The sequence below is a fragment of the Trypanosoma brucei genome, chromosome 1, assembly GCF_000210295.1.
Source record: "Trypanosoma brucei gambiense DAL972 chromosome 1, complete sequence".
NCBI lineage: Eukaryota > Euglenozoa > Kinetoplastea > Trypanosomatida > Trypanosomatidae > Trypanosoma > Trypanosoma brucei.
In genome coordinates, this window is record NC_026734.1 from 288,232 (window position 1) to 308,888 (window position 20,657).

The 20,657-nt window shown below is 42.3% G+C and overlaps 14 protein-coding genes across 14 annotated transcripts; 10 read left to right on the forward strand and 4 right to left on the reverse strand.

The window, feature by feature from the left end:
* Positions 1–1,133: 1,133 nt before the first annotated feature.
* On the forward strand, positions 1,134–1,370 carry TbgDal_I1124 (hypothetical protein, unlikely; the record flags this gene model as incomplete). The annotated part of the gene is made up of 1 exon (XM_011773064.1): positions 1,134–1,370. The coding sequence occupies one exon, from the start codon at positions 1,134–1,136 to the stop codon at positions 1,368–1,370; it is 237 nt and encodes a 78-aa protein (XP_011771366.1).
* Positions 1,371–1,526: 156 nt separating this feature from the next.
* Positions 1,527–1,790, forward strand: TbgDal_I1128 (hypothetical protein, unlikely; the record flags this gene model as incomplete). Its single annotated transcript, XM_011773065.1, has 1 exon — positions 1,527–1,790. The coding sequence occupies one exon, from the start codon at positions 1,527–1,529 to the stop codon at positions 1,788–1,790; it is 264 nt and encodes an 87-aa protein (XP_011771367.1).
* A 1,783-nt stretch (positions 1,791–3,573) lies between these two features.
* Positions 3,574–5,532, forward strand: TbgDal_I1130 (chaperone protein DNAj, putative; the record flags this gene model as incomplete). The annotated part of the gene is made up of 1 exon (XM_011773066.1): positions 3,574–5,532. One exon carries the CDS (start codon positions 3,574–3,576, stop codon positions 5,530–5,532), a length of 1,959 nt encoding a protein of 652 aa, XP_011771368.1.
* A 132-nt stretch (positions 5,533–5,664) lies between these two features.
* Positions 5,665–5,937, forward strand: TbgDal_I1135 (hypothetical protein, unlikely; the record flags this gene model as incomplete). Its single annotated transcript, XM_011773067.1, has 1 exon — positions 5,665–5,937. One exon carries the CDS (start codon positions 5,665–5,667, stop codon positions 5,935–5,937), a length of 273 nt encoding a protein of 90 aa, XP_011771369.1.
* A 125-nt stretch (positions 5,938–6,062) lies between these two features.
* TbgDal_I1140 (hypothetical protein, conserved) lies at positions 6,063–6,968 on the forward strand (the record flags this gene model as incomplete). The annotated part of the gene is made up of 1 exon (XM_011773068.1): positions 6,063–6,968. The coding sequence occupies one exon, from the start codon at positions 6,063–6,065 to the stop codon at positions 6,966–6,968; it is 906 nt and encodes a 301-aa protein (XP_011771370.1).
* Positions 6,969–7,254: 286 nt separating this feature from the next.
* Positions 7,255–7,932, forward strand: TbgDal_I1150 (hypothetical protein, conserved; the record flags this gene model as incomplete). The annotated part of the gene is made up of 1 exon (XM_011773069.1): positions 7,255–7,932. The coding sequence occupies one exon, from the start codon at positions 7,255–7,257 to the stop codon at positions 7,930–7,932; it is 678 nt and encodes a 225-aa protein (XP_011771371.1).
* A 519-nt stretch (positions 7,933–8,451) lies between these two features.
* On the forward strand, positions 8,452–8,682 carry TbgDal_I1160 (hypothetical protein, unlikely; the record flags this gene model as incomplete). The annotated part of the gene is made up of 1 exon (XM_011773070.1): positions 8,452–8,682. One exon carries the CDS (start codon positions 8,452–8,454, stop codon positions 8,680–8,682), a length of 231 nt encoding a protein of 76 aa, XP_011771372.1.
* Positions 8,683–8,784: 102 nt separating this feature from the next.
* TbgDal_I1165 (hypothetical protein, unlikely) lies at positions 8,785–8,913 on the forward strand (the record flags this gene model as incomplete). Its single annotated transcript, XM_011773071.1, has 1 exon — positions 8,785–8,913. The coding sequence occupies one exon, from the start codon at positions 8,785–8,787 to the stop codon at positions 8,911–8,913; it is 129 nt and encodes a 42-aa protein (XP_011771373.1).
* A 735-nt stretch (positions 8,914–9,648) lies between these two features.
* Positions 9,649–9,927, forward strand: TbgDal_I1170 (T. brucei spp.-specific protein; the record flags this gene model as incomplete). Its single annotated transcript, XM_011773072.1, has 1 exon — positions 9,649–9,927. One exon carries the CDS (start codon positions 9,649–9,651, stop codon positions 9,925–9,927), a length of 279 nt encoding a protein of 92 aa, XP_011771374.1.
* Positions 9,928–10,578: 651 nt separating this feature from the next.
* TbgDal_I1180 (expression site-associated gene 2 (ESAG2) protein, putative) lies at positions 10,579–11,952 on the reverse strand (the record flags this gene model as incomplete). Its single annotated transcript, XM_011773073.1, has 1 exon — positions 10,579–11,952. One exon carries the CDS (start codon positions 11,950–11,952, stop codon positions 10,579–10,581), a length of 1,374 nt encoding a protein of 457 aa, XP_011771375.1.
* Positions 11,953–12,019: 67 nt separating this feature from the next.
* Positions 12,020–12,388, reverse strand: TbgDal_I1190 (hypothetical protein, unlikely; the record flags this gene model as incomplete). Its single annotated transcript, XM_011773074.1, has 1 exon — positions 12,020–12,388. The coding sequence occupies one exon, from the start codon at positions 12,386–12,388 to the stop codon at positions 12,020–12,022; it is 369 nt and encodes a 122-aa protein (XP_011771376.1).
* A 1,993-nt stretch (positions 12,389–14,381) lies between these two features.
* Positions 14,382–14,735, reverse strand: TbgDal_I1200 (uncharacterized protein; the record flags this gene model as incomplete). Its single annotated transcript, XM_011773075.1, has 1 exon — positions 14,382–14,735. The coding sequence occupies one exon, from the start codon at positions 14,733–14,735 to the stop codon at positions 14,382–14,384; it is 354 nt and encodes a 117-aa protein (XP_011771377.1).
* Positions 14,736–15,556: 821 nt separating this feature from the next.
* TbgDal_I1210 (hypothetical protein, unlikely) lies at positions 15,557–15,937 on the reverse strand (the record flags this gene model as incomplete). The annotated part of the gene is made up of 1 exon (XM_011773076.1): positions 15,557–15,937. The coding sequence occupies one exon, from the start codon at positions 15,935–15,937 to the stop codon at positions 15,557–15,559; it is 381 nt and encodes a 126-aa protein (XP_011771378.1).
* A 155-nt stretch (positions 15,938–16,092) lies between these two features.
* On the forward strand, positions 16,093–16,416 carry TbgDal_I1220 (hypothetical protein, unlikely; the record flags this gene model as incomplete). The annotated part of the gene is made up of 1 exon (XM_011773077.1): positions 16,093–16,416. One exon carries the CDS (start codon positions 16,093–16,095, stop codon positions 16,414–16,416), a length of 324 nt encoding a protein of 107 aa, XP_011771379.1.
* Between the last annotated feature and the right edge of the window lie 4,241 nt (positions 16,417–20,657).

Here is a 20,657-nt window from a genome sequence, read left to right on the forward strand (position 1 = left end):
TGGGGGGTTTGGGGGTTTTTTCATCACCCCCAACCCCTATCTTCCTGTATTTCATTATTATTACTATCACTGCAGTTCATGAAGTGTTTGTGGGCGCTGTTATCATTATGGTCCTTTTTTGTTTGTTTGTTTGTTTGTTGTTGTCGCTGATGGTGTTCCTCATGTTGATTGAAACACGCCCCTGTGCATATGTGTGTGTGTGTGTGTGTTTGTTTGTTTGTTTGTTTGTTTGTTTGTTTGTTTGTTTGTTTGTTTTTTAACCTCATCCAATTTCCCCACTACTGATGCTGCTGTTGCTAATAATAATAACAATAACAGTAATAATATCATCATTATTATTAAGAAATTATTCCTCTTTTTTCCCCTCCTTTTTGAGTCTTATTTTCTTTTCTATGAAGGAGAAAAGAAGAGAGACTTTTTTTGGAGTTACGGCAGAGGTAAAGTAAGTGGATGATTGAAGTGGGAAGGAGGGGTTGTTATTGACCTTTTTTTTTTTTAAAAAAAAAGACGAGAAAAAAAAAATATATATATATATATATATATATATATGTCACCGTTGTTCTTCAACCCTTGTTTTGTTACAAATCCTTCTTGTTTTCTTTTTGTTACCTCTTTCTTTATTTCTCTCCCTCTCTCTTCCTTCTCCCTAACGCGCGAACACAAACAGTTCTCAAACCTTCTGTTCCTCCCCTTTATCTCATTACCCTTCTTTCTTTTTCTTTTTGTTTTGTATTTTGGTTTATTTTTATTCTCCCCTTAACTGTCTACCCTTTCTTGTTTTGATTCCATTTTATATATCACAGCGCTCACATATTTACACCCAATACACGCAACTCTGCGCATTTCTCATACACGTACGTAGATATATTAAGGGAGAAAAAGTAAAAATAAAAATAAAAAAGAGAAAGACAAAGACAAAGAAGGGGACGAAGGGACTACTTTTAAAAAAAAAAAGTAATAATAACAAAAACGAAATTAAGAAGATGAAGACGATGAAAATGAAAATGAGCGAAACGTAATTCCTCCAAACGGGACCACTAACGCCAGGGAATACACGCAATAAAAACAACAACAAAAAAAAACAAAAACGAAAACATGAACGAAAATACAAAGTCAAAACTCAACTCAGGTGCATGCGGATGCGGAAGGGTCAAAAAAAAAAAAAGCAAATCAAATCAAATCAAAATGGTGAAAAAGTGGTACGAGAGCACTTCGGAAAATTTGCTGCCGATGATTTATTTATATTTCCCCTCAGACAAGGAAGGAAAAAGAAATTAGGGAGTAGAATGAAGTGGAATGGAATGCTGGAAGTGTCGGACTTCATTTTTTCTTTAAAAAAAAAAAACAACAACAACAACAAAACAACTTAGCAAAACAAACGAACAAACAAAATCAGAAATATGCTCCAATAAATATAAGAGCGTCTACAAGCAAAAAAAAAAAAGAAAGAAATGGAAAGCAGTTAAGCGGAACCCCCAAAAATTGTAAGGTAAAATTTTTTAAAAAAATAGGAAAAGCAGTGAGAAATGGAATTGCGAATGGGGAGGACTAACATTCCACTGCGATCCATCCGGTGTTTCTTTCGTGGAGAAGTGGTGGTGGGAAACGAACAACACAAAAAGAAAAGAGAAAAAGAAAAGGAAAGGAAAGGAAAACATAAGGGGGAGGCTTATCCCTTTTTTAATTTTTTTTTTAGTTTTGGTGTTTGGTTCCTTTGCTTCTTCTCCTTCTTTGTTTCGTTCTCCTTCTTAGCTTTCAAATATTACATATTTCACTTGTATTTGCAATGATTTTGTTTCTTTATTTCGCCCACGTGACTTTGTTCCCGTTTGCTTTTTTCCTTTGGGAGTTGGTTTGTTTGTTTGTTTTTCCCCGCGCTGCTGCGAATAAATTGTCCATTCCTCCGCTCCTTCACCCGAATTCAGTCAATTATGATGTTTTGATTTTTATTTTTTGATTGTCGTTAATTTGTTGTTGCTCTTATTTTCTTATCGTCTTTTTTTTTTGTTGTTATTATTGGTTTGTTCATTCGTTTGTTTGCTGGCGTAATGGAGGTGAGACAACAGTTACAGATTTTTCCCCCTCTTAATTTAGCATTCCGAAGTAAAATGTTTATAATGTTACTTATAGTTAATGCTCAGATATTATTATTATTATTATTATTGTCAGTATTTTGTATGTATTTTGTGTGACTATTGTTTTGTTGGTGTTGGTGCTCCCCTTTTATTGGTTGGTTATGAACGATATTCTTTCCATATTCAATGGAAAATCGTTAGGTTCCCTTTAAATTTATTTATTATTATTATTACATGGTATGTCTTGTTTTAATATATTCTTTTCTTTTCTTTTTGTTATTTCCTTTTGTCTTTTCGTGTGTGTGTGCGTGTGTTTGTGTCTGTTTGTATTTAAATTAATATAATTGACGACACGGGTGGGAGGAGGACTTATAGAAGGAAGCAGAGGGTTTTTCAGATTTGTGTTTATGGTGGCAGCTTGGGGGAAAAAAGAGAGAGGGAGGGAGGGAGAGAGAGAGAGAGAGAGAAGGAATAAGAAAAAAAAAAATTAATTTTAAAAAAGAAAAGAAAAGGGGTCGTACAATTTATTAGTCAGGGAATGGATGTGCAGGGAAACAAGATGTAATAAAGGTCAAGGAAAATTAAAGAAGAAAAAGAAAAAAAAGATGTTTGTTCAATGATTGTTGGCATCCTTATTATCATCATCACGTATTTCTTTTTTCCCTTTACTTCTCCTTCACCGATTTTGTTGATTTATGTATTCATTCCCATATAAACCCACGACAATATTGTGAAAGAACCAGTGATAATGCGGTATTATGCATAGTAAAATCACGACAAAAGGAAAGTGAGGGAAAAAAAAAAGGAAGCAGAAAATTAAAGTAACGATTGAAATGACGTTTTTGGAATGGAAAGGAAGAGAAGGAAAGAGAAAAAAATATGAGCAAGATGGAAAAAAGCGAGGTTGGGGGAGGGAAAAAAAGGAAGAAAAAGTGAAATAAAATAAAATGGGAAACTGGCACAGTTTGTTTAGTAGGGTGTGAAGAAATGAATGTGCATGCCTCTCTCACTTTGCGTGCGTGTATGCTTTTTTTTTCTGTTTAGCGTCAATGGCTCAAGGTATGTAGAAGATCCTCAGCAGTGGTTCAGTCAGGTAAAGTAAAACAAAAAAAAAATAGAGGACAGTACAGGGAATCACGAATAAGAAAAAAAACTAGCAAGTATAGTTGACATCAAATATGTTTTGTTAGTTGCTTCCGATTTACCATTGTCATCATTATCATCTTGTTCTTTCTATATCGGAGTCTCCTCATTTTTTGCGGAGTGTCATCGCATTACGTTCATTCTTCCACATATTTCACTGCACACACGTACACTGCATCCGCTGCCTTCAAGAGAGAGGGGGGAAAAGAGGGAGAGCACCAAAGTGCCTTGGACGGGAAGCGAAAATAAGTAATAAGGAACATTAATAATCATAATAACAATAACAATAAAAGTTAGACGACGAAGAACAAAAAAAAAAGAAATAAAAAACACAAAAAGATAACAGAAACAGGAGATGATAGTACTTCCCACTTTTGATTTCCCGCAGCTGGAGGATGGTCACGAACCACTGACATTACGGCAACAGCAGCAGCAGCCACCTCGTGGGGAACTGGTTAATTTGGTCCACGTGTTACCGTTTGGTCTTGCGATACAGCAACGGGCCCTCCTCACCGCTCGGCTCCTAATGGAAGAGCGACAAAAACCATCACGACGGCACGAGGACCCGAATGCTGCGGGTGCCTCCGATGGTGAAGACGACAGTGAGGGCGATGGTGATGGCAGTGGCGAATATGGAAGAGGAGGAGGGGGAAGCTTTCAGCAACAGCAATCGTACGCATCGCGACGCAAGAAGTTTGTGAAACTGACAGAAGAGGATTTGCAGGTTGACTGGTATGAGATACTTGGCTTAGAGCAGAGCGGAGGTGCGACCGATGAACAAATTCGCACCGCCTACCGACGACGTTGCCTTGAAACACATCCAGACAAGCAGAAAGATCGATCAGATGCGGCCTTCAAGAAGGTGCAGCGTGCCCTTGACATCCTCGGTGACCCCGAAACGCGATTGACATACGATTCCTCACGCCCTTTCGATGACACAATACCGGCAGAAACTCTACCAACAGGAGCCGACTTCTACGCAATATTTGGTCCTGTATTCGAACGCAACAAAAGGTGGAGCACGGACCCTAGTCTCCCTTCTATTGGGAATGACAAAACAAGTTTGGAGGAAGTTAATAGGTTTTATGACCGCTGGGTGCGTTTTCAGAGCTGGCGCGACTTCTCACACATGGTAGAGCTTGATGAAATTGATGATAGCATGTGCCGCGAAGAAAAAAGGTATTATATGCGTGAAAATGAGCGGCAACTTAACTGTTTACGCCGTGAGGAACAGCAGCGGTTGCGTACGTTAGTTGAGCGAGCCCGCAAAAATGATCCGCGGCTACGGCGCAAGCGTGAGGAGGACGAGGCGAAAAGGCAACGCGAGCAGAAGGAACGGGAGGACCGACGACGTCAAGCGCGTGAGGAGGGGGAGCGGCGGCGTGCAGAGGAAATGGAGCGCGAGCGTCAGAAACGGGAGGAGGAGAAGCGGAAGATAACAGACACAAAGAATGCCATTCGTCAGGCAAAAGATGATCTGATTGTCTTCCTGGAGGAGCACGGCCTTCTAGACGAGACGGCAACGAACAAACTTTTGCGACATGCAGTGCGGCGGCCTAACATAGGGTGGATATTTTCGAAAATTAACACTGCCGAGGAGGCTGCGGGTGTTGTCTCTGAGGTGAAAAACAAGGATACGACACGCCGCGCGACGAGCACAAAAAGCGGTACGTCCAGCAACGTGGCCTCTCGCACTACCGACGAAAGTGAAGAAGATACTGAAGTTGAAGCCGTCATTTGCTTTAACGAACTAGTTGAGGAAAAGGAGCGCCAAATCGGTCTGACCCGGTATGGTGAAGCTGTCAAAGCCAGGCCCGAACCCAAACCACAGGAGGCAAAAAAGAAGACCGTTCCTGAATCAGTGAACAAACACGCAAAGGAGTGGGATGAGGAGGACTTGACGCGCCTGCAAAAGGCGACGGCCAAGTTTCCCCCGGGTACAGTGGAACGCTGGAGTAAAATCGCTGAGCAGTTGCGCGGTAAGTTTACCGAGGAAGAGGCAATGCAGAAGGTGAATGAAATAACTGCGGGTCTCCATCGCAGTGGCGGTCAAACGGGAGTCGCCTCCGCCAAGCAACCGACGAGTGCAGTTGAGGGAAGCGGTGCAACCGCAGGAGGGGCCAACTCTCAGGTCGCTTCCGTGGAGGATTGGACGGTGAAGCAACAAAAGATGCTGGAGTTGGGTTTACGGGATTTAAAGGATTACAAGGAAAAGGATAAGTTTCAGAAGATTGCGGCGATGGTTGATGGAAAAAATGCCAGGGAATGCTTCGAGCGGTTTAAGTATCTCTGTGCTATGAATAAGCGCAAGTAGCAATTTTTTTTTTTTTTACTCGCCTCCCTATAAAACATACATGGTCGCGGTGCACGATACTCTTTCTCACCTTAAAAGTAAGTGTACGTGAGGTTAACAGTGGTATCGGCGCGCTGGGCGCCGCCACCGGGCATGCGGTTGCAGTACCCCTTCCAAAGTAAATATCGTACAGTCACAAAGCTGGAAGTTCAAACTCCGGATTTTCTTCTTTTTTTTTTGTGTGTGTGTGGTGTTGCGGTTTTCTTCGACAGAACTGCACGATTTGATTCTGTGTTGCCGTCTGTCCCAAGCCCTACACAACTGCAAAAAAAAAAAACAACTTTCCCACCTTTCTTGCCATTCACTCAACACACACACAACAAACAAACAGCTCCTGTCACGGGTTTTTGTCCATTGGGAAAATAGGGTTGGGAGCAAACTGGAGGTTGTAAAGGAGAAGGGAGGGAAAAAGGAAACAAGGGGGCGGCGACGTGCTCCCAGAAAAAATAAATAAATAAAATAGGTAACAGTAACGTGGTTACAATTCGTGTATGGACTCCTTTGGAAACCAGAAACATCCGATGAGGCAACAACAACAACAACAACAGTCCCCTGGGTACCCTGACCAATCTTCATGGGGAGGAACGCAACAGAATGCGATGCTAGAGATCGGGATGCAATACGGGCAGAATGTCCTTCAAGAAAAAAGTCAAGGTTTTATGAGCTACATATCCGTCGTCACGGGATTCCGCCGTTATTTTCGTGTAGATAACCAGTACGTCAAACGCAAGCTCACTATGTTGCTATTCCCTTTTCTATTCAGCATGAAAAAAACAGAGGGTTATAGCAACAACGACTATGAGGAAAGGCGGTATCCTTCAGGATTTGGGGGCGATTCGCCTCCTCCGATGCAAGGCGGCAGTTGGTCACCGACATCAACACAAAGCACGGAACAGGTGCCTCCACCAACTGAAGACGTACATGCATTTGACTTATATGTGCCACTGATGGGTGCTATAACGTACGTAATCCTTTCTGGTTTCCTCTATGGACTACATCACAACAGCGTGCCGAATGAACAACTTGTAGGACCCGCTTGGTCGCTGCTATTTTGGCTTCAAGTGGAAGTTTTCATTCTGAAGCTCGTGTGTCACCTTCTTCGCACCACACCGGCATCAACCATACTCGAGCTCACCGCACTATGTTCCTACAAATACATCACGATTTGCCTTGCTGTGTTGCTGAGAGAGGTTTTGCGTTTGGAAGGTGAAACTGTGTATACTTGGGCAATACTTTTATATGTTGTGCTTGCCAATGCCACATTTGCCGCCAAAACTTTGATGCGCTCGCACCAACGAGAGCAACGCGTTCCGTACAACGCAAAGGTTTTTGCATATGTTACTGCGCTTCTGCAGGCACCCATGACTCTTTGGCTCGCGATACGGCCCTTTCAATAGGCACGTGCGGCTGATAGTCACGTTCCCATTCATGTGTGTTGTGCGTGCCAATTGATATTCCACATATGGTGGAACTGCAAGGAAGTTGGTTTGTCCCTTGCGCTGTTCCACACGCAGCTTTCATTAGTGTTATTGGTGTTGTAATTGTTGTTGTTGTTGTTGTTGTTGTTGTTTTTTATACAGTTGGTTTACCTGACACTTCCTTCCTCAACCTGAAACCTATCGCGGTGCCTTCTTTTGTGTTTTGTGTGTTTCCGCCGTATTCTTCAACCGGTACCTGTGCATAATGGCCACCGAAGCGGAGAAGGCGCAGGTAGGAACGCATCCCATCCAAGAAACAAATAAATTAATTAGTAGTTCGAACGTAATGAATAATGAGCGACCGGCGGCGTGGAACTTGAAGGGCCGCAGCGCAGTTGCCGCCTTCGATCCCGTTACACGCCACCGTATCCTCCAGTCGCAAACAATGGCCGCTTGCTTTCATCGTCCGCTAATGGCAACGATGGAGGACCTCATTTCCGTGTCGTACGTCGGCGGATTGAGTGGTCCACTGCGCAAACCTGAACCGTTTATTTGCCTTATTGCGAGGGTGCTGCAAATAACGCCAAACACCGCTATTGTGATGGCAATGCTTCGGCAGGACGTGCATAAATATTTGCGCGTTGCGGCACTCTTCATCATTAGGCTTATTGGAAATGGCACCGCGATGCGTGAGGCTCTTCGGATAGGATGGAATGACTACAGGAAAATACGCGTCTATGGAAGCAAAGATGATTGTACATGTGAAACTAAAAGCCGAGATGGTGAAAAAGCGGATACGAATGAAGTGGAGGGGGAGGCGCTGGTGGCGGCGCCAATTCACGCAATCATGTGCGTAGATGAAATCACGGATCGTTTGTTCAACACCGGGCGAGAGGGTTACAGCAGCACATGGTTAGGAGTTAACTTTTCTCCGCTCCTGTGAAGCACCCTGTCGCCGCGTACAGTTGGGGACGCGATGGGTGCAATATGGAAGGAAAATTAACTGTGACGGGTGCGACGTCACCGGAATAGGGGGCATTTCTCCTGCAGAATCAGTCCCCGGAACGTAACCCCGTCCCCGTGCTCTCGATGTTTCTCCTCTCTTTCTTTTTTTTAAACTCGTGCGTGCAAGGAAATGAGAAAGGAGTAGGAAGTTCTCCCTTCGGTTTGTTTCCACATCCCAGGATTCCGTTCAGATATTTTCACGGTACCGGTGCCGGGATCTGTGCCCGTGTTTTGCGATAGGAGTTCGACGCGGATGTGGTGGTAAACAGACATTGAGGAAAGGGAAGCCTTCAACACAAATGGAAAGCGCTGACGGAAGGAATCACACGAAGCAGGAATGAGGAGGCGGTTCGAAACATCGGCCGGATGCGCAACGTAAGTAATAGGGATTTGGGGTTCCTAAAACCGACGAATAAATTTAAAGACGCCCAGTCTTGCAGCACCCGCTACACATTCCATGCGAATGTTTTGCGTCGTCTGGAGAGTCCGCGAGCAACAGGCTCCAACGGCGGTTTACCTTCGATGGGGTGGCTGGCGCCACATCTCCTCATTCGTACGGGAGCGACTTATGTGTTGCCCTCCTGAGGAAATAACTGGAAGGGAGAAGCGGAGCGGCTCAACCCAATACTGGAAAGTTCACACAGGAAGCCGTTTAGGCGCAAGCACGTATGGTGGTATCACCACCTGAGTTTCGTGTTTTGTAGGGAAATTAAACAAACCCTAACTCATAAATGCCTCCGCCCGAGTGCTTCCTCTCCTCTTTGAATCACCCATCATCCGCATATGGTGGATGCGGGGATTTGTTGTCATTATTATCGTTGGCGTTACTTGCGAGCAGCGGCCGCATGCGACTACTGGTCCCTCTCCTTTTTTAGTTAGCGGAAAGGGACGGTCGCAGGAGGGGAAGCGTTTAAAGTAATTTACAAATGTGAAGGTGGAGAATTCAGCACCGTGTCGCCGCGTGGTCCGCAATTCCCTTTCAGCAAGCACACGTGGGAGCCGGGGTTCCGTGAAGGTCTTCCAGACCACCCAACACCACGACTGGAGGAAAAGGCCCGCGTTATGCCTTCATTTTCATATTTAAGGGCGAGGAATTTAAGAACAAAAACAGATAAGAAAAACGAAAGACAAGGCGCGGCACATTTGCAGCAACCGTGCGCGTACTCATATTTATAGTGAGGTGGACTGTACTAGATGTCAGTGGCAGCAAAGAAAAACAACTAGAGCAATAACAACCGCTAGCCGCATGGCGGAACGCGACGGCCCGCACCCACACATAACGGTGTCCGCAGCTAAGCGCACTTCATTACTTACCGTGTAATGCAAATATCAACCCGGCAATCGTGAAGGAAGTTAACTGACCCATCCCTCCTTCAGGTGGCAAAACGACCCCGGTTTCCATTTGCAATTCACTTAAGCCTCTGTCCCGGTTCCATTCAACATCCCCGCCAAATGCCAGCTCCAGTCAGTTAGCATCCTGCTTCCCCAACACGTAAAAAATAAATACGGGATTGGTCCCGATGCTTCGTTTTCCCCTCTCCTCCACATCTTTGAATTATCGACGGGTTTAAGCGGCCCGTTTCTTCAGCACCGTGACACAATTAGCCGAGACTGCTCTCACCCCCATCCGAAGCAGCGATACAAACAGAACACAATGTACCACAACAAATACCAACACAAAATGTTCACAAATCACAGCACTCCTTACCCACAACTCCGCGTACGAAAGCACACAGAGGAAAAATTGTACACTATTTCACACGGAGGCTGTGGGTGTCACAAATATCCAATCATCGCTGAAAACAAACATAAGCACGACAACGAATGTGAAGGAAATCCCAACCACATACACGTGTACCCAGGACTAAACACTATCAGGCTGGCACTTTGGATTGTAAGTCGAATCTACGCAAAAGACAGTGTTCAGCGATAGGCTTGCACAATTCCTCCTAGAACTTGAGAAACCCCCTACTCACCATAAGCTGTACTTTCTTCATTCTGGAGGAACACTCCACTCAAGGAGAGACTACATACAATGTTGCCTTCCGTATAAGTGGAAATTGTAACCCCTCGCCCCTGTACATTTGGATCGTAAAAAGGTATGTAGAAGTCTTGGGACCCCAAATACGGTATTACAGCCATAGCGAATGGTTGACAATTAAATTGTCAGTAACCCGCACTTGCCCCTTACAACTAGTTCCAACCTAACCTATACAAGTCATTAATAAGACAAATATAGTATTATCTGACACAGATAGTAATAAGCTAATAGCACACTGACAACGCAGCATGATACACAAAAAGAGTTACATAAAGTTTTTAGCTCCCTTGAGATGTCATGGCATCACCAGAGAGCTCTCAAAATAAACCACCGCTATCTTGATAACGGCACTCAGCATTGCTGGCAGTTACTGCTAAACAAAAAAAAATGATACAACATTCATTATTCATCTTAACAAAACAAATTCATATGATATTACTTATACACTCACATATTTAAGAATTAAACAATATGCACACGTGTACATGCACAAACCATAAAAAACAGGATGCTACGCAACAATGTTGGTAACGTAACAATAAACTAAAACATACAAAAAAGGGAAAGAATTAATAACATAACAACACCAGTTTTCACATCTATATAATAGAAACAATCATTATTCACTTCAGTATCATCACCTTCACCGGCATCCTTACCTCGGTTACTTTTCCATAGCCCAGCATCACCACCAAGTTTCACCTCAAGAAATATTTCCTCTGCCTCATGTTGGAATTCTTCCAACTCATGAAGATGACTGTCAGACTCTTTGGCATACTTCGTCATTTCTTGCAGTTGCTCAGTAGCGTTAGTGAGGCGGTTGTACCATGGAATTCCACCATTTTCAAGTGTGTGATTGTAACTGACACATGTGAATCCAGCAGTGTAACCCAGGCAGGTGTGATTATCGTTATGGTCTGTTTTCACATAACCGAAAATACCCCTGACCTGATAGCCATTCTGTCCCAAATTCAACAACGCATCAAACTGAGCTAGCGCACTCTTTAAGGCTTTCACATTAGATGCAACATTTTTGTATGCACAAGCCTTACTAATCACATCCCATGCCTCAGTATGGTTGTATTTTATGTTTTTAGGGTCACATTTGTTGTTATCACCTTGACAAGAATCAGCCATCATGGTCCAACTACCATTTTTAGGTCTCCTTATTTCATCCTTGCAAGGGCAGTTATATCCATAATATATATTGTCATCACTGCTGTCTTCGACATCTGAATCACGATTGTTCCTTCTCTCTTCTTTCTTAACAATGTCGATAGCCTCTCCCACACATAGGCAGAAGAAGTCATTAATTAGTGTCTTTCCAACTAGCTTGTCTCCAAAAGAACCGCAGCTCGTGGCTGCATTGTAGACACTATTGAACAGCAGTGATTTGTTTCCTCTCATGGCTTCCTCCAGAGTTTTATTCTCATTTCTTGCCACATCCACAGCGTCGCCATACACAGCTCTCAACATATTATCTTTAGCAGAACGACTTGCATTCAAAGCTTTTGTCCTATTCACCTCTATTTGCTCCTTAAGCTTTTTAGCCTTCTCAAATAGTTTCTTCATCTCCTGATATGCTGTCGTGCTGTTAGATGAATTGCTCGAGCCCTTATTGCCACCAACAGCTTCTGCCTCACTGACCATTTCCTCCAAATTCTTCAGAATCTCTCCTTCCTTCTCACGATTCTTAAAGGAGGGTTGTGGGGCCTCTGCTTGCGTGATTCGGTAAATCTTGCAAAGTGTCTCGAATTCACCAACGTTGTGGTGCTTTTCTTCTTGACGGACATTATCCCTGATCGCCCTCCAATCAATCAACTCGGGGGTCCACTTGAAAGACCACATATCACCCTGAGAGGAAGGAGATAAGACAGCCGCAAGCAACGCACTGGCAAACACTGTTTCGCGCCTCATCGTGATTTTGCCTCTACATTCATTAGTCAAAGAGAGGAGCGAAAGCTTATCATTGCAACAATTATTGTTATTGACAGACACACTCAGCAAACAAATACATCAATGTATCGAAATTAATAAGTGCCTGGGACAAATCAGCTGCTGCAGCATCCAACAAAGGGGGAGACACACACCAATACACATATTTACATGGGCTCACCCTCCTAAGCTGCATATTAACATTAAACACCCTCACAGCTGTTTTCCCATTGATTGTCTTACTCTTACATATATCCGCATACAATAAATCCACTTTCTTAAGCACCATGCTAGGTCCTCCACTTTCCCAAATGGGTTGTGCTCCAGCCTTTTTGATTTCCTCAACAAGCTTATCCATTCTCCTATCGAGCACCTGCACTTTTATGTTAAAATTATCCAAATCCTCCACTGGGTCCATTAGCTCCAGTCGCTGCTTAATAGCTTTATTCGCTAGTACATTGCGTGCTTAATTCGAACGCACGTGTTACCCTTATCCAATGCACACAACTCTGCTGCTGAGCCTCATTTAGCACATACTCCTCCTTTCATACACATATTGACAATACTCTTTGGTCCCCTCTTTGTAAACATGGACAGCTCCTTGCCTCCCATTTTCTTAAATCACACACTCTTAAATGTAACAGTTAAATTTTCAAAACACTTTCATTAGACACTTGTGCTTATTATTGAAACCTTTCATAATACTGTGATATGATGGAATATTATGCTAGTTGCCAACATACAAAACAGTCCCAGAACAACAAGTGACCTTCCCCGTCAGCATCTCATTTATATTATATGCGACATGCAAAATAATCAGCATCCTCTGTTAACTCTTGCCATCCTCACTCCATATGCAAAGAGCAATAACACACTCCACAACCCCAGAACAAAAATAATGGAGGGGTAGCCATATTTATCATCACTCACGATTAAAATAACTCAAAACAGAGACACTCCAACGAAAGAAATTATAACCTACGACAAACATGTAAGTACGCGCATGCAAAGTTATGTATATTTATTATTATTATGATTGTGGTGAGGAGGAGTTATTTCTATCAATGCACTTCCTCATAGTAATACAACTGGTACTATTCCTACTTCCAATAAGATTCGTGTCGAGTCGCGGTTAGTCAACATTGCTGTTTACTTCGCTAAAGCATGAGCAGTTTAAAAAAGTATTTGACATCAGGAGGAGGAATACAAAAGACAATTGGTCATCAACAACGGAAAACAATGAAGGGAAAAGTGAAGATGTCGCATACTTCAACTAACAGAAAGAAAACATTTCCATTTCACTAAACAATTAAAGTCATTTACAGAGCCACTCATAAATAAATTATCCCGTGGAATGGGGCAGCTGCTTATGCTTCCACTGACACAATCCCATAATGGACGACATTCGCCATATTGGGATACAGACTTGCCTATTTAATATCGTCCCATACCTTGCTAACTGTCTCCATAATAACTTCCTAGTGCGTATTTGCTTTCACAAGAGCATTCGATAATATATTGCTTACTTCCCTGACACATTCATTACCTTCAGCGAATAATACACCAGCCTTAGCTACAAGATATCCCATTACACTCCAATAAGATATATGTTATCCCTGTCTCTCACTTTCACTCCGACATCAAACATACAGTACGCTATTGTATACTTCCCCATTAACAAACAAATGCTGCTGTTCACCACAAACATACAGTTCAGTTCATTCAAAAAACAACTAAGATAACACACAAACTCATTTAGCATGTATTTTGGGAAATCATATACTGATGCGCACGCACCTGCTGCAACACAACATATCACAACAAATATAAACATAAAATATTCACTAATCACAACACTCGTTACCCACAATTCCATATTCTAAAACACATACACTACTTTAAACGGAAGCAGTGTGTGTCACAAATGTATAATCTTAGTGGCAAAAAATGTTTTATGCAGTATAACACTGAATAACACAACCAACACTACTACAAGGGATGTTAAACCCATTAGGATATGCTGCTGCTTTTTCGTTCTTAATACATTATTACCTATCATATATCCATCATCCACACTTCCCTTGCGTTTCCTTACGCTCTCGCTGAAACGTTTACAGAGAATCAGGCTCTGGGATAACAATTCTTTCAATCTACTTTGATGCCCAGTAGAGGAAACAAAGATCAGCTCTACATCACCGTACTGTTTGGTGATGCCCTCATATCCATTTCTGACTAACCTGGAGTTGCTGATAAGTTAGGGCACTATGTCACTGAACATTAGGGTGACAACACCATCCCTATGGTAGGTAACGAAACCTCCAGTAGTTCCCACTATGAAGGATCCAGCCCCTCCATTTGCAACATCTTCCGTACCCATGATCCAGCTTTCCATATTGTTATTGGCTGTGAATTCAACCAGTTAGTTGTATAATTATTTGTGTAACCAATATACCATCATTTGGCATATCTTCAGTGAAAGACATATTACATTTGCTTGGAGATCCAGCTGGTTTGCGCTTGTGGTCATTTATTCCACCACTCACGGATCCATTTTCTGAGGAGACGGCTCTCTCGTTCACAAGACAACAACCATTCGCGTTAACATCTGTTTGTTCAAACACCATTACCAGATCCTTCAACACTTGTCCAATTGACAATGATGCATTCACAACATGATTAGACACTCTTACTTCGTTTAAATAACTTGCATCTATTACCTGTCCAGGTTCATCTATATTCTTCATTATCTTCCTCAACCCCTGCATTACTGTTTTCCCTTGCCTCTCCTTTATACCATTCTGACGTCACCACTCCTAAAATCCATCCAACATTCCTGTCGCCTCCGATTGTTATTTTCAAAAACATTAGCACTCACAACACTTAAGGAATAGCTGAGGTTACATAACCCCATGGCGATGCAGGCCACCCCAACTCACCGCCAGAGCCTGGTGCCGTACTCAGGTAAGAGAAGAAAAGCGACAGCAGACTACTCCACTAGGATTAAGTTCAGACGGAAAGTCCAAGGCATCAATTCACAGTGGGGCACACACCAGATCCGTTACAGAACGGGAATTATTCCCAGAAATAACCTGTGCACGTGCAAAAGAAAAGAAAAGAGGCACATTTCGCTTCCTCTCTCTAGAGAGCTGTGGCCTCATTATAAACGTTTTTCGTAAACTCTTTTCATAACTTTAACTGGACTGTCGGGCACACTCTACGGAAGAGTGGTGTACCGTTTTTATTTTAATATAACTTTTTTTCATGTTTTATGCATGCTTGCCATGAGAATAAATCTCAAATCGCAGGTAAGCGTATTCACACCGAACATAGGGATGTTCTCGCACCGTTGGCAGAGCTATTGTCACGACGTGCATCAGCCAGTGTGGCGAAATGACCCTGAGGAGTGGCATGTCCTGCGCGGTGGGCATGGAAGAGCACGGTGTTACGAATGATAAATAATGAACCTTATTCTCCGCCGGAGAGCGTCCAGGGGAGAAGCGCTCTTTTGTTAGAAAACGAGTCCCTGCCACTTGTGTATGCGACGCTCGTGGTATTCGCCAGTCATTGGAAAGGGGGAAAGTATCGTTTACACAATACTGCCGTAATGGTGGTCCCCCCCAAAAGTTTCAAGTGTTTGAATCGATCTTTCCTCTGTATCGATGCAGATGGTTACGTTGGCATAAGCGTCACGGTATTGTTCGCATCGTTGGGGAATCGGGCTATGCGTTGGTGAGGGCGAGAGGACAACGGGAAGCAATGAACCGGAAACAGTTTGGATGTACAGACACGGAGCGGCACTTCGTCCCTCTCCCCCTCTGATGTGTTGAGCGGCCGTTGCTCTTTTCGTGCAGCTGAGGGATTCGAGAGGCGGCGCCCCCCGGTCCAGTACCCGACTCCCTTGTGGCGGGAAAATTGCTGTCGCTTCTAATGGAAGTGCCCTTGATGTTGGAGGTGTTACAACTGCCATTTCACAACCGGCGGGTATCCGTGCCGTGAAGCTGAAGGCGCATTCGGGGGGTTGTCCGGCGGTTGTTCGCCGCGGCGGTTCCGTCAGTGGCCACACTTCGCCTTTTACTTTAATACTTTAGTGGGGGTTGTGTGCTTTAATTATTTACCCTGGCGATGCCGGCCACCTCAACGTGGTGTCAGGGTCCAGTACCCCGTATCATCGGGGGAAGCCAAGAGCCAGCAGCGTTCCTTTCATGGGGAACACTGCTGTGCTCCGGCTACGGCATCATACAGCACAGGGATCAGCAGCGTCTTGCTGGGACACCGTTTTTCATTTGTCGGTCCCTGGGCACGTGCCAGCGTGCCATCACCAGTATCATCCGCACTAAGATGCTGCTGTCCGGTGATGTGGAACTCCAAAAAAAAAAAAAAAAGAATTGCCAATTGGCATCTTTGGGAGGGTCCAGGGTGGGGTGTTTTTCGCCCCATCTGCTGTAATGTGTTCAAATGCGGAGCTACAACAAAAAATTATAGAGAGTGTGTTAGGATGAATAAAAAAGGGAGACTCTGCCACAGTCGCCAGACCAATAGCATCTCAGGGCTCTACGGTGATGGCTGATGGCTGCGCCAGTGGGGGGAAACTCTCACGAAGGCACGAAGAAAATTGCAAAAAAATTTAATTATTTATTTTTTTTTTCTTAAATGGTCCAATGTTGTCGGCTTGCGGAAGGGTTGGGCGTGTAGTCTTTGTCGCCGGTCCTCTTCCTCCTTTTTTTTCCTGCTGGGTACGGGGCGCATTTGTTATGTGTTTTCGGTCCGGGGCGTTATCTATTTTTTTTTTTCGGTTCGAGCCGCGCAAATTTACGTTCAAACCAGTAAAATACATGGGGTTGGGTCGGATCAATGTGGTAGAGAATTTTACACGAACGCGTGCGCTGTATGCATAGACGGGAAGAGGTGCATGGGGACATCCGTTTCTGTTGGATAAGTGGGTGCGTCTGTGTATTTGTTTCTTTTGTTCCCCAACGGCGTCACCATTGAAATGTGTTTTTTCTTTGCTTTCAGAGGTGCAGTGGAATATTTTGCTAATATTTGGTCGCGGTGCGTTTCTATCCGCTGTTAAGGCCAACTTTACGTGGTGTCTGTGTATTCGGTGAAGGTAAGCGCGGACATTGCCACCTGCTGGAATGAGGACCGTTTCATAGCATTAGTAGCGGCAACACTCTCCTGACATTGTGCTTCCTCACTACTTATTGGGAAATTTTTTTGGTGACATACTTTGGGTGTAATTATTTTGAACGGTTGGGGTGCAATATCCGAAAGTGCTGCCGATTGCTGCAGGCGCGGCTTATCTTTGAACATTTGTGTATAGTTTTTTTTTTTCACGGTAGGTGTTAGCATTAAATGTCACTTTTGAGATATTTTTGATGTTTTTTTTTTAAATCCTAGCCGCTACTCGATTTCACAGCGGTCTACGTTACAATCGGGTATTTTCGTTTAATTGCACCGAATCCGGACGGTATTAACTATAGAAACCACAGTGATGTTCTTCTATTCTCTATTTACGGCTGTCTCGTTGCAATTCCTGTTTGCTGTGTGGGTATGGCGATTGGTTCCCCCTTTTTTTTGTTTTGAATGTATGCAACATGTATATTTATAACCGTGTTGTTTGCAGGTTTTTTGTTAGGTAGGGCTGTTGGAAAAGCTAATGTTTATGATATCCCTCTTCCAAAGCAATTGGTGAAGTTACTGACATGCCGAAGGATTAGCTCCCACTTTATTATTTCGGCAACTTCCAGGGGGGAAAGGAGAAAACTAACCCTAGTCATATGAATCTCTTACGACAGCGAGTCGGCCGAACGGTCAATTTTCGCTGTCGGAGTCTTGAAGTATAATTTTCGTTCGATATGGATTAGATGTTGTAACTTCTTAATAATTTTGCGGTCATTTCTCGGTGTAGCGACAGATTTACGCACCGCACCGGGATTACGTGCGTTTCCAAGGTCTTTAACATTTAAAGCATTGTCAACAACTGCTGTCGGATTTTTTAAAAAATGTGGAATTAGAAATTATTAAATATCGTTTTGGTTACTCACAATAAGTAATTCTATGCCAACACGAAGTGACTTGGCTGGGCGCATTGCATATTTCGAATATGGAGTAATGAATATCTTTTTTTATCGTTATGTTGGGATAAATACGAAAAATATTACGCTTGTTGTTTATGTTCTACTTTGAATTTAGAATACATCATGTACGATGCAATAACAGAAGTTCTTCCAATAATTTAGACAATGAAGCCTCGCACGCTTAATTTGTTTATATAAAGTGTGTTGTTGCTGATTCTTTTTGGTGTTTGTCTCTCTGTTCTTTTTGTTTTTTTTATAAGTACCTGGGGGGGAATGCGGAGCGAAAAAACGGATGTTGGAACTATCGATTTAGCTTTCCTATTATGATCTCTGACTAGGGACTCCAATGGTGGAATTAAGTTACTTCTAAATCATTTTTTTCCCAGAGGAAAGTAGTTACTCAGTATTGTAAAAGGTTTCGTCCGTTGTAGGTTTGTATTATTATGAAACAGGTAGTTGTAACGTATATACCATTCTTTTTTTTTACTTTTATGCCATGCAAAATTAATAATAGTAATAAGTGATGACCTGTAGCTTGATTTAAGCCCGTGTTACTCGCAATTGTTTTTATTACTCTTTGAACTGTTGGCATGATCGTTACATTTTTTGAATTTTTGCGAAGAATGTACCCCTCATGAGCTATTACTCTCTTTATATGAATATTCAGTTGATTGAGTTGACTTCTTTGACTGTTTTTTTTTTTTAAATCAGGGTTAATGCTCTTTCATTTTATTGATATCAGAACATGTGTATTATATTGGTAAACTTTGTATCGATGCAAAAACTATCTTTTTTTTTCTACCGTCAGAGGTTTGAATTTGCGTTTTACCCCATTTGAGGAGCATGCGCAAGTTTTTGTTTTTTGTCTTTAGTTTTTGCTTGTGCAACTGTTAGCACTTGTTTATTATTATTATCTTATACTTAATTTCCTTTGGTACGGTGACGTTATGATCATTATATATATATACTTCTTATTGAATTGTAATGTAACGATCACATTTTCAGAGAGGCCGTGAAAAGAATACTCTAACCTTGCTTTCCTTTTTATATTAAATAAAACATGAAGTAGTTATTTCATAACTTTACTGACGCCCATAATAAGTTGTCTGTTTCTATTTCTTCTAAAAGGGGGAGGCACGTGGTCAGGTCGAAGGCGCATCCCCAATGTTATTTTCTTCATCTCCATGGGCAATGTCAATTAACGGTGCTTTCAATACCATTCCTTTTAATGATTTCCTTTAATATATCAAATATTTTAAATGAGTCCTGCACCTTCGTTGTCGGATTTATACCGAACTGGGCACTGTGGTAAAGCTGGTTGAAAAAAAAGATAGTGAAAACGACAAAAACGGTCTTTGTTTTTTGCTGTTGATTTCACTCGGGACATGAAAACAATAAATTTGAGTATCTTAACTGTTAAATTGGTACATACTGGTGAATCAAATGCGTTGTGGTGGTGATAACTGATTTAAAATGTCACACTCAATTTTTTTAATACGTTAGTTCTATCTGAGTGATTCGGATGTATTTCCTTTTTTGACGATACGCTTGCTTTTCTAAAGAAACGTTATCACTAATATTGTTGTTCCCTTCTTTATTGTATAGCTTGTTGCCAGTAGACACTTACTTTATTGCTTCTACTTCATGATATCTTCAAGCTAAAAATTTGTTGTAAACCTTGTTTCGTTGCATTCAATTTTGATCGGCTTCTTTATCTTATCGGTTATGTTTAATTATAATTGTTTTGTCATCAGTATTTGTGTGAAGCAGGCACCAGTCTTCCTTTTCTGGACAACTTTAAAGGCGGAGGAATTTTTCCCTCTCCCATAAAGTTGAACTTTAGCCTTCTCCATTATCTTTTTTTTTTTTAATCTGACTAAATATCTTTGTGGGATAAGAAACTAGCAGTGCCTCATAGCATTGACATCCCGGTCACTCTTCTCTGCCCAGCACATGGTATTATTAAAGAACACATGTATATGTTGCTGTTGTTTGTTTCTATATAAGCTTTTAAGTAACATCACAGATATTTTGGTTTATGAAGTTCACTCCTTTCGGCATCAGTTGCTTGGAGTATGTGTGGTCTGCAACTGATTTTTTTTTGCCGTTTATTTGTTTTGTCCTTTCTTTTTTAAAAAGTGTCCCACCAAAGGGCATGCCAATAATCTACCCTTCGTGGTCTCACGTCTTTCTTTTTTTTTTTTTGATATCCAATCTCGTTTCCTCCATTACAGTGCCGTTGTAAGATATGTTGTTTTTTTTTTTTAATTCTTTCAGACGGGGATTAATGACCGAAAGTACCAAAAAGGAGAGATCGGAGGCGAGAAAAGAAAATGTGGCTGTTTTACCTAAATGTTAGTCTCTTCCCTTGTCTTCTCTTCCACAGCCTTTGAAGTTTTCGACCATCGTAGGTACCTTTTTATTCTTTTTTGTTAATCGGCTAGAAATTTTTTTAATTGCTGTCAAGATCTTTTGTTTTAGTAATGTTTGTCCTCTTTTATTCTTGTGTAATTATGTAAACGCCCTTTTGTTTTGGGCTTGAGACTTTATTCCATGACTGTTTATGGGAACTCTTGTGTTATACATTTGTTAGAGGCCCCTTTTCCGTGC